General features: G+C 41.4%; 1 protein-coding gene across 11 annotated transcripts in view; it reads left to right on the forward strand.

The window, feature by feature from the left end:
• The window catches only part of LOC138581047 (structure-specific endonuclease subunit slx1-like), a 353913-nt gene that overhangs the window by 297224 nt on the left and 44378 nt on the right, over positions 1-12311 (forward strand). For 4 of the 11 annotated variants that reach the window (XM_069652075.1, XM_069652083.1, XM_069652084.1 and 1 more), the window contains one exon: positions 4185-7574. The exons of the other annotated variants lie outside the window; for them this stretch is intronic. In XM_069652075.1, coding sequence (XP_069508176.1) covers positions 4185-4214 — 30 coding nt within the window. In that variant the 3' untranslated portion in view covers positions 4215-7574. Of the gene's footprint in view, positions 1-4184; positions 7575-12311 lie in introns of those variants that run through there. 11 annotated transcript variants of the gene reach the window in all.

Consider the following 12311-nt stretch of genomic DNA (forward strand, 5'->3'; position numbering starts at 1 on the left):
ATGCCGATGTTTGTTTACCATTCTGAATAAAGCATTACTTTCCTTAGAGTATTTGGTGATGAGGCTCACCCTTTGTTGGCTTTAGTTTTCTCTTTCACAGTTGGGTTCCCCATGCTTTGTCTTGTCATGCCCTTGATCTTAGCACAAGCTTTGGGTACACCCCCTGTTCAATAGCCTCTCTCACAAAATGTATTGGTTAGTAGCTCACATTCTTGATCGAAATCATTGTCAGTGCTGCAATTCCTCTGTGCACGATAACATTCTCCAACTGGAATATTCAAAATGGTAGACTTCTTTTGACAACTGGAGGCAAATACGGTGTAGTTAACCTCTGTTGGCTTCCTACATGTTTTACTTTCAATTATATCTTTCTCATTATATAGCTGCAGATCGAGAAAATCAAACTGCTTTTATCACTGTGACCAATCGGTTCAAGATCAAAATTATTGTGATTGAGATAGTCAACAAAAACCGGAAATGTATCTATAGTGCTGTTCCAAATCATGATAACATCAATAAATTGTTTCCAGATAATCTTATCTGTAAATTCCATATTAGTTAATACATGAGTTTGTTTCAATTGTCCCATAAATAGATTGCTACCCCCCATAGTCTGCAAGTAATAGTCCTTATTAAATAGGAAATTGTTATTATTCAAGGTAAATCTCAGAAATTCCTTTATCATTTCCATGTGTTGTCTGTTGGAAGCTGAACATTCTGTCTATGTAGAGTCTATTGACTGAATGGCCAGTTCATGATCTATAGAAGTATATAGCGATGTAACATCTAATGTTACTAACAAGAATTCTGGTTTCCACTTGATGTTTACTAAAATGTGTGGGGCATGAATCGAGTCCCTTATGTATGAGGGTAAGATCTCTACTTGGTGTCTAATCACAGAGTCAATATATGTTGAAAGTCCCTCAGTGGCCCAACCAATTCCACTCACTATTGGGCACACTTTGGGTAGGCCTTCAAAAGGCTTATGAATTTTCGGGAGAAAGTAGATTGTTGGCATAATCGGTTCTGTCATGTTAAGAAATAGTTTTTTTATCATCTGTTAGTACTCCTTTCTTGTGCATTTCATTGTTAATGCCAGTATTTCTCTCACTACTAACTTACTAGAGTTAGTTGTTAATTTCCTATAGCATCCTGGTGTTGATAAATGTAAGTTGCCCATATGTACAGTCATCTCTGTTCAGGACAACCTCATTCCCCCATCCCTTTGTCAGCTTCCTTAATCACTATAGAGTTTGATTGAGATAAAGTCTCTAAGGCTCTGATCTCTTCATTGCGTAGGTTTCTCTTAGTTAGGTCACATTGTATACTATTCTTGTCTATATGTCGATGTATTTTTTCAACAACTGCCTTATGGACAAAATATAGAGGTGCCACAAAATAACTTTTGGGAATACCATGAAGGGAATACAATTGTATAATATTTATTAGGAACACAAGCATGAAGCGGATTCAGAAGGGTGTGGGTGAGCAACTACTCTCAAACCTTTTTTGATGAAAAATCGGGCAATTTAACATGACTCAAGGTGGATTGACGGCTCCTTGTGAGGAGATGAGTTAGTGTTCATTCATTGTACTGAGTTTATATTTTAAGGTATGCTTTTCTTGCATTTTTTTTCCCCATTATGTTTTTCTTTCTTTGTTTTTCCTACTTTGCTTTTAATTGTTATCATTAATTTCTATTATTGTTGATTACAGCACTTTCTTTGTCTCATATGTCATGTGCTCAACAAATCTTTGTACAAAGTAACACCAATGTAATGCCTTGTAATATGGTTATGTCATTATGATGGTAATCAACTATGCACAAATGAATGTTGTTTTTTGATCATGGTTTGACTACTGCTGATTTCTGCTTTTGTTGAAACTATCATGCTAATCTGATTTCATTGGTTTTGTGGAACTATTGATTTGGTTGTGATGGAATTGAATTGATCCATATGTTTTTGGTTAACAACATTGATGTATTAGAAATCTTGAATACATGCATCAGGTGCACTTATCAGCCTTGAGGACGACCAGTGGTCGAAACACGTGCAATGAATAAATATTGGTTAAAACTAATTTGATAATCTCTAATTGATATGAGCAATACTCTAGGAAGCAATTATTTTGACACTTTAACTTTGAAGAGACAGGGGGCTGAATCTCTGCAACCAAGAGTTTGCAGCTATCAAGTTGCTATCAATAAAACAGTGTATTAAATTGTACCACCTAATCGCGCCAAGTAACCCAGTAAGCCAAAAACTCGTATACCACCTTCTCTGTAGCATTCACTTTGCATGAAGGGAGCAATGTGCAGTTCATCTGTTTTCACCGGGATCCTCTTGCAGACTGTTCTTTCCCAACCCTTTTTTATACACAATTGTTTGGCAAGGGGATTCTAAGCTTCTGTCTGATAGGTTATTTCCTGTGCCCTTTTGTATTCTCTCGTGAGATTGGTTATACCCATGGGGATTCTCAATAACATTCATTATGTAATTATTGGTCCAAGTCGGGAATTGGTTAATTACCTGATAGTGTAAATTGCAGTTAATATGGGATTGCAAGACTTGAAAGACATCTGTGGCATGCAGTTCCATCTTGCATTCACTTCTGTCGCTAGGAGCAGATGTGGGGTTCTATCGTCCATGTTCTACTGTGCAGAAGCATGCGCAAAGGCCGCCAAGTTCTCAGTTTACTCTGTTTTTAAGTTCTGGTAAGATGCCGATACTCCTTCCTTAGGGGTTTGCAAATTCTGCAGGTTCACAGACAGTTACCTTCTGTGTTGTGAGCTGGTCATTCTGTTCATGGTGTTGCAATGAACTTTAACAATGCATTCTGGTATACTGAGTCATTTTGAGTAGTAACATGAAAGGCTTCCTCTGGGAAGGATTTACCACGTCTCTGGTAGGACAGCGAGCCGGCATATCCCACATATCTACCATCAATTAAGGGGTGGACCAGCTGAGTCCTTGGTGGCTCCGTACCACCACAAATCGAGATGAGGATTTCAAGCAACTCGCTACACTGTTCCCGCTCTTCTAATATCAAAATATATCTTAATGCAGTCTAATTTGTATTTTAATGTAACTTGCTATGCATGATTGTGCACTTTAATTCGAAAGTATATTTCCATAAATCTAAAGTTACATAGAATAATTGGTTGAAGCTAGTCTTTCCCTGTCTTGAGATCCGGGTGACGTTTTATAGAAGTTGAAAGACTTGCAGAGCACTTTCATATGTTACATGCTAGTTAAACAATGTATATATAATATGGCATTATAAGACTTTCTTTTTGCTATGAGGTCATGTGCTAATGACTATATATATGCCCGTTAAATTAATGAATTAAATTAACTGGGAAAGGTACAGTGATCTTACATTTTTTATAATGTAACATAGCGGTGTTCACTACAACACCATTTCATTGATTAATAATGAAAATGTACTTTTTATTTTAGTTATAAGCTTGAGATATTGGTGGAACATGGCTGATTTTCACTAAGATATATGTTTGTGAATTTGCTGTATTAATGGGCATGACTATGCAATGTTTCGTTTCTGGACTGTTTCTTTTTTCTTTTTTTGGGGGGTGATGATTTTATATATGTAGCATTGTATGTGTAGGACCGGGTCACTTTAATTCAGAAATGTTTCTGCGGTAAAGGATTTTGAATCCTCATTTTTGGAAAAGAAAGAGGTTACGGGGGTGTCTCTCCTGCACTGAGAAGTAGGAGTGACAGGTGGCCAATCCCGAACAGTAAAATGGGAGGAGGGAATGGGAGCGGCAAAGTGACCAGCAAAATAGTGACCCAATCCGTATGTGTTGCAGGCTTTGATTTTATGTATTTATGTAAACCGTATAACAATCTTAAAAAATGAAACTTGAAACTGCAGACGGGTTGCAGTAAGGCTGTAGATCCTGGAGATGGATACACTGATGATTTGAAATGAATCCTGCGGGCAGTAGTGCTTCATGGGCTGGTCCCACCCTTCCTGACTCTCAAGGGGCCTGAGCTCCAGCACTGGCTATCTGGGTCTTTACCTAGGAGGACAGTTGATGGGGAGAAGGGTGTTCAATGTACTTAATGTCTCTGGTTGGGTACTTCCTGAGGGAGACTAGGATACATCAAAGGTGCTTTCCACTGACACCTGACATATTGACCTCTAATTCCTCTCCACAGGTGCACTGGGCTGACGCGCTTCAGAACTGAGCGGGAACCTGTCTCTTTGATGACACAACAGTCATGGGATGACCCCTTCTGTCTGCCAGTGTCCACGTGGGTTCTCCTGACTACCCGTGCCTGCTGCCCTCGGTGGACATAATTGCCTCCCTAAGCACAAAGAAAATGTGCCAGCTGTCCTCGTTCAGAGGCCTCAACGTCCCCTCCAAGACCTACCTGCACCTCCATATCAGAGGGCCCAACACCACCTTTCACTGTGGAAGGGGACCATGTGTAACTGACTGCCAAAAAGTATCATTCTTTCTGACCCTAAATTACCACAGTGACCTACAGACTTTCCTTCCCTGACTAGATGCAGGAGTCGTCCTTCCCCTATCGATTACCTTGATTTGATGGCCTACAATTCTGGAAATGGAGGAGACATGGGAACATGCAAGACTTTTTCAATACACTGAATGAATCGTGGATGCAAGGACTGCAGAGCTTGTCTTTAGTTCAGAGAGCATGATTAGAATTAATAGCACAGTGGGAAGGGTGTCTTGAACAGTGTCAAGTTTGTGCTCGACGCACTTGGCATTTGCCACATAAAATTGCACCCCACGCAGTTGCATAAATTCACACTCACCCAAGTCTTCTTTAACTGGACCTTGTAGCCCTGTTTTTGCCTAGTTCCCTGATACCTTGACTCTGTCGTGTGCCATTGCGCTACGGCCCAGGTGCCAATGGTAGGCAGGGCAGAAGCATGTCTCTATTTTCATCAAGGAAAGGTGGACGGCTGTGTACATTTATGGGTGGCTGGTGTGCATAAACCTTCTTGGACAGTCTTAAATTTCAGATTGGGGCTACCTTTTCTGTCTTAAAGCTTCTTTTGCCCAAGCTAACATTTGCCAATGCATCTTTTCCCTTGCTCTACAATTTGTAAATGACACAAGTCCAGGAAAACCTACTTTTGGGAACGTGCCCAAGGCAAAACTAAAGCAGTGAAACTAAGCACTTGTACAGTGCAAATTACCATCAATCAAACATTTTGGATATGCTAAAACAATGTTTATTTAATCCAACCCATCCGCTTGACAACAGAGTGGTGGTCTTCCTTCTTTTACCAATGAATTTCAATGATCTAGCAAGTTGTAAACAACCGGGTTAAGCCACTGCCTATGATTTGCAATAGAATGCAAATCCTGCTTTTTAAAATCTGTGGATCTCTGCACTTAAGTAACGTTATTTCTGACAGTTCAAGCAAGCAACAATTGCATCTGTGGCCTGGCGGTAGGTTAAATCACTGCAATCAATGCATTCTCAATATCAATAAGTACCTCTACTGAAAAAGCCATATCTCTTGAAAGTTTTTAGTAATCACAGACTGCTATTGTCCTCTCCTGGCACTGCAGCGCGAGGCAGCTGTCACAGTTTCAATCATTACCTTCACTTTCTGGAAAACGTGTTTTACTCCCTTTAGCCAACGCTTGCTTCACTTGTTGCCAAGACCTCAGTGACATTGTGCAGAAGAACCCCAAACAGGCTAAACCAAGGCCGTGATTATTGAACATATTTGAGACAGGTTTGCAGTCTGTAATTGTTGAACCTCAGCATTTCTACATGTGATTGCAGAACTTCTCAGATATTGCCCTATGATGCGCTACACTTTTGAGGGATTCTGTCTGTGATTGTTGAAAATCTTTGACAGCTTAAGTATTTGGCTAGCTGACTGTCGCGCTTAAAGTTTCTTTATATTGTGATGCTGTTCTAAGCTTCTTGGTATACCCTACCTTTGGTGTGAATTGCCTCAATATGGTGGTCTTCATGAATTTCCCACCTCAACCATGCCCTCCACACACACCTTGGATTATCAATGGAGGATGTGGTGGGAGGAGAAAATCCTAATCTCTTGGATTCACCCAGACAGGCTTTGGCCGCAAACGCATTAGGAATTTTTAATCTGTTCTTTTTTTTTTAATTATAAAGGTCCTGGTACATCTTCTAGAGGAGAGAGAACATTGCCACTGCTTTCAAACAAAAAGAATCTGTGTTAATAAATGAGGTTTGGCGATGAACTAGCAAAGGAGTTCACTGTCACTGGAGTGATTTTATTTATTTAATGTGTACGTTTGAACAAGTTTTGACAAATCCAATAGACTTTAATTGCCATATGTCAAATGCAACCTGAAAGGCACACAATGCCATCATATGCCTGCCATCCTCACCAAGGTGTAACATATACCCTAAATGTGCAGCTTCTGCCTTCATATGCAGCCTCAAACGATCCAAAAATGTGATATGTAAAACTTGAGTGGATCTCACGTGAGCTTGTTAGCCAATAAGGAAATTACTGTCAGTTCACTCCACCGTCTCAGTACGCGGTAAGAGATTAGTTAGTGGCTGATATTGCACACATTTTGTTAGTGGCATTCTAAGAAAATGAACGCCACTAACAAAATGTGCGCAAAATGTGAACTGACACCAGTTTGAGTGCCTCGACAAACACAATGTAAGATTTGATCAGAGTCGAAACGAACACCACTAATTAAATGTGCTAAACACCAGCCACAAACCTTGCATCGCGTACTGAAACGCTTGAGTAAACTGAAACTCGTTAAGTGCCTCAACTAACACAACGTAAGCTAATAGGGGACAAGTGAAAACAGCAAGTCCCGCCTATCTCTGTAAGAGCCGGATGAGACGCCCCTTCTAAAGAATTGAATAATAATAAAGAAACATACGGATAGCCTGTAACAAAATCTTATATAGATGCAATTGTCGGAGCGGGCTAATTGAAAGTCACCAAACAAAGTTTTCCTAATTTTCCAGATTCCTTCCGTGCGACTGTCCCCACCAACTATATCAGTTCACAAGAATCAAAGCAAATATAGCATTGAAAAGGGAAGACATCATTGGATCTTCGCTATAGTCAAGTGACAAATAATCCCCTCCTGATCAATGTTCCTCATTCAAACAGCGAACAGAAACATGTTGAGCCTTTTCCTGTATAATAAATTGTACCAGGACTCGAAAAGAACAGACTATAACTAACGTCACTCTTTAAGATAAATAGAGCTTTTTTGCCTTTCTATGCATTCTTCGTCATAAGAGCTCCACTAATAGGAACAAGTCACAGACTATTTTTTTTAATAGTTTTTATGTGTATTAAGATATGAAATTCATCACGATTAATTGTTGTGTTTTTATAAATTGTTTATAATAAAATTACATGATACAGTGCTTTGTTAATAAGAGGGCAGTGAGAGCACTCTATGCCCTCACACAATACGACATAACTGATTACGAATACTATCATTCCCAATTTTTGGATGCTTGTCGCAGCAGGAACCCCCATGGAAACCCACAAACAAGTTTGCATTATAATAAAATTGAAGTATTTTTTCAATCCGAGTTTGATTGTTGTTGAACTATCTATCTACCTTTTTATAACTGTTTGAATCTATCCATACCCGAAAAAAGGAAGGGATATATCACTATCGACATAGTGAAATTCGGGATTCCCTCCAAAATTTAGTGTGATCTGGGAACTAGTGAACATATTCTGAATATGTATCTATTATAGAACATTCCTTATATGTCAAGCATGAGCCCATTTACCTGGCATTCATGGATCTGAGCATGGCCTTTAATCCGGTCAGCAAAGGGAATTGCTCCGATGCATGATTTGCTGGGACATTTTGGTAAACATCTTGTCGGAGATACATAGTGATAATACTGCAGGCATAGAAACATGCATTAATGGTCTGGGTACTGCTGATTTTCTGGTGATCACTGGGGTCCAGCAGAGTTACGCACTGACGCCACTCCTGTTCTCCTTGTAGATCAATGGATTGCAAGAGTCACTTCTCAATGCTGGCACGGATGTTCCCCAGATTGGAAATCGCTTCCTCCCAGTCGTAATTTATGGAGATGATGGTTATATTAGCTCGTACTCCACAAGGCCTGCAACTTCTCACTACACAGTACACAATCTTTATGAACTCCCTAGACTTTGTTACTTATAACAAAGTAAAGTAAAGTACTCTCTTTTTTGCTATAGGGGTGGATTGCACTCTGATTAACCTTGCTGCCTGTCTCCCTTTCTTGACTTCTTGTGTTGTTTGTATTGTCCTTTGTTTCAAGTGCGCCCTGAGGCATTTGGGTGTGTTGGCGCATTATGAGTAACAAAGTAAAGTAAACAAGTTAATTTTGAGAAATCCACTATTGTGGTCTGCCATATAGGGAAACAAACAAGGAAACTACCAACCATGTTTGCTGACCTGAAAATAGATCCTGTGGGTTACAAAATTGTATTATTTTGGAGTGAGATTTTCCTCTAATTTCAAGGGTAAGGTGCATGTTTCCAAACAAAGTGAGAAAATGCTGCAGGCCATAGGCGGCATTTACAGAATCATGCATTTTTGCAAAACTCAACCAGTGTACATGGCCCTTAATGTCTACAAGACTAAACCTGTGCCAAATAGGGCTTCTTTCGAGTGGATTATGTCCCCCCACGTATTCCTCATCTTTGATATATTCAAGTCTGCTTGTAACTTGCTTCAGATTTATTTTTCATAGGGCCGAGCGTTGTGCAACGTCGAATCTTGGTCCTCGACGGTCTCCGAAGTGTCCCTCGTGACGTCGACGCTGGTGTGTAGAGCATGCACACTGACTGTTACTTCAGTTCTGTTTTTTCCGCATTGCTGCGTGCTTCAGAGCTACTCGCCACAGCAATTTCAATTGCGTTTACTTCGATATGGCCTCTACACCGAAGATGGGCTTCAAACGGTGTTCAGACTGTGGGCCCAAGATGTCTATCACAGACCCTCACTGTGTTGCTTGGGAATAGTGCCACATGGTCAACGACTGTGGCTCGTGTCAATCGATGACTATTAAGGCCTTGCGGGAAAGGAAGGGGAAACTCGATGCAGGTAAGCCCTCCCCCAAATACCCGGCCCTTACCCATCAAAAAGGAAATCGTCCCCTTACTCGAGAGAGGTCTCTCCTGTAAAAAAAGGTTATAAACATAGATGTTCGAGGTCCGGTTCATGATGCGCGTCCTCCTCTTCCAATAAGAAGGGTCAGAAACGGCATTGCAGGTCCTCTTGGTCTTCCTCTTCAGAAAGAGTTTCTTTTCCAAAAAAGATCTCGACTCCTGCAGAGTTAGAAAACCTCTCATTAAAAATGTTAGACATTTTTAAAAAGCATGCTCCTCCGAGTGTTCCTCTAAAGGAGTCTGAGAATAGTGCCCACCCCTCAGCGTGTATCAAGACCGGTAGGGAGTCTTGTGTGTCCCCTTCTTATGCGTCTCAGAGCCCGGGAAGAGAGGCTCCTCGACATAAGTCGAAGGAATCTTCCACGACACACAAGAACAAGCGTATGTCTGCTACCTCAAAACATTCACTAACGACATTGAAGCCTACTGTGAAGGTATTGAAACATTTATGTTCATCGCCTGAACCTTTGAGGCATGTAAAATGATTGGTATACCATTGCTATCCAATTGGGTTTGTTTGCTAATCAAGAAAAGTTTAATTAGCAAACTCTGCTAATCAATTTTTGAAAACTAACTTATGCCTTGCATTTCGCCTGCATCCTTGACGCACCTGTCCGTCAACAGTCTGAAAGCTTCCTTCAATTCCATAAATGCTGTTGAGAGCCTGTTAAGATGCGTGGAAAAATATAGAATTTGATCTGCATTTGTACATGCACTGGGCCCAGCAACTGGTTCGCCATCCGTGGATACAGAAATCCAAGGTTCACCCTGTGGGCATACTGGTTGGTTACTACTCATTTGATTAAGGATGGAATACACAGGAGTTCTCCAATAGAATTGCTCCCACCACTGAAGTCCTTGCCCGCATGCCCCACCGGCCGACCACAGTGTGGTGGACAGCCCCATATCCTGAGTGAGATTCTCCTCCAAGTGTTTTCAAACTTGCAGAATAGGAAACCTCCAGTCTTCACATAGGGGTACTAATCCCCCCACTATCGTGTGTGGGTTTTGATTTTAGATTATTTTTAAGACACAGTTGCACGTATTATCCCTCATTCTCATCCAAGGGTTTTAGTGGCAACTGCTACTGTTCATTGTATTGCAAGCTGCAGGTATGAAGTAGTGTTTGTTGAGTTAGGTTGTCCTGTCCCAAAGCTGTGATAAAAAAGTATGACCATATTTCTCTTTCTATAGTTTTTCATAATGGACATAGACTAGTACAGTTCAACTATTTTTCTATTACCTCCTACGTTCCTTCAGATGACTGTCCACTTTTTCCAGTACACTGCAGTTTAATATGGGTTCACATTCATATTAAACATGTATAAAAGAGCACAGTTCTCCACCCCTTTGTTCTTCTCATTTCCAAGTGTTTCCCTTTGCCAGTGACAGTAGTATTTTGTTCCTGACATTGCAAAGCTTTCAAAAACTCTGGTGTGATTTCTCGGATCGGGGTCCGACTGCCAGCAACAAAAGACTGACTTTGCAAAATCCAGCCTGTGAAGTTTGCCCCTTCAAGATCAATCTTTTGTTTCTGCCCACTTCTCCCAGTCCTTTTCAGGGGTTATCCCCCTCACCTCCCTTCACCTCTTACGCTGTACAGCCCCTCCACCACCCTACTTTCCCCCTACTTCCCCCCTTCTCCTTCCCTGCTATCGGCTCCTTGTTGTGATGCCGATTTCTCAGCTTGAATCCTCTTTAGTTAATGCCAGTATGTCCTGTCTCTAGGAAGTTTTTGGTGTGTAGAGAAGACTTATTAACATATTGAGAGATGTTTAGGTTATTTTGGGACAGAATGTTGAGGTTGGAACAACAATTGATTTGAATATACATACACAATAGGTGTCCATGTGGAGGGGGCGTCAAAAAGTAATTGTAAAATGACCAGTCTATATCCAATGAGAATCATAGATGATATACGCCCTCTAATAGGCCATATTAGAGATTTATTTTGGGCTAAACTGTACAAAACCCCCCAGACTCGCGTGTAGTGGAAAAGGTTGCTTGAATGTGACGGACCACAGTTTACAACAAAATGCTTACCTGGCCCTTTGGCCTTACAGATTAATGATCATTAACATTTAACCAAAACAGTTAATTTATTCATGTCCCTTGTTCGCTTCTTCCCCCTCAATTCCTCTCATCCTTCTTCCCCCAATTCTCCCCATCTTCTCCCTAAGGCCATGTCCATTCTTCCAAACTTTGTCACCCTTCTTGTACCCCACGGGCTAGCCTGTCTGTGCAAACAGCGCTAACCCCCTACTTTACTGCACTAATACCCCCTTTTGCCTCCCCAACCATCCTCCAATGGTCCATGTCCCACCTCCCCCTTTTATCTTGCTCAACCAATGTTCCCCTGAAAAACCAATCTCCATCCTCCTGCACTTGGCCGCACAGCCTGGCTAACCTGCCACATCAGCAACAACAATAAACCCTTTAACACATCAACTTCGACCACTAATGCCCCAGCCTGTCACACCAATGCCACCATCCCTACCTTTAAATCACCAAACCCCTTCTTCCCGTACCTCCACGCCAGAAATAACCCTCTCCATTACCTGAAGCTGGGGTGGGAGAGTGTGAAACAGGACATCAAGCCCCCAACTGTCGCTTACTCCCGATCCTTCCCTGCCCCTATTTATACCCCAAGAGGGGGTACTCTGTCATAGAACACACTAGCTGCCCGGGGTGCAGCGCCCGAATAACCGCGCGGGAAATGCATACCTTGGGCTAAACTGCACACAAAAAAACAGACTTGTGTGTAGTGGGAAAGGTACCTTTAATGTGACAGGCGACAGCTTAAAACAAAACGCTAACCTGTCTGTTTTTTACCTTAAAACTAAATCAATTAACCAAAACAATTAATGAATTCCCTCATTAATTCATCCCCCTGGTTTCCTCACCTGCCCCTCAATTCCGCTCACCCTTCTTCCCCCAATTCTCCCCCATCTTCTCTTCAAGGGCACGCCCCTCCTTCTTCCATACCTCTTCACCCTTTTCTTGTACCCCCCAGGGCAGCCTGTCCGAGCAAACATTGATTACCCCCTCCTTTACTGAGATAATACCCCCTTTTGCTTTCCCTAAGCATCTTCCAAAAGACCATGTCCCTGTCACCCACAAAAACTCTCCCCTGAGGTGTTCTTTCTACCACA

Source organism: Ambystoma mexicanum, chromosome 3p (genome assembly GCF_040938575.1).
Source record: "Ambystoma mexicanum isolate Mex_15411 chromosome 3p, UKY_AmexF1_1, whole genome shotgun sequence".
Classification (NCBI taxonomy): Eukaryota; Metazoa; Chordata; class Amphibia; order Caudata; family Ambystomatidae; genus Ambystoma; species Ambystoma mexicanum.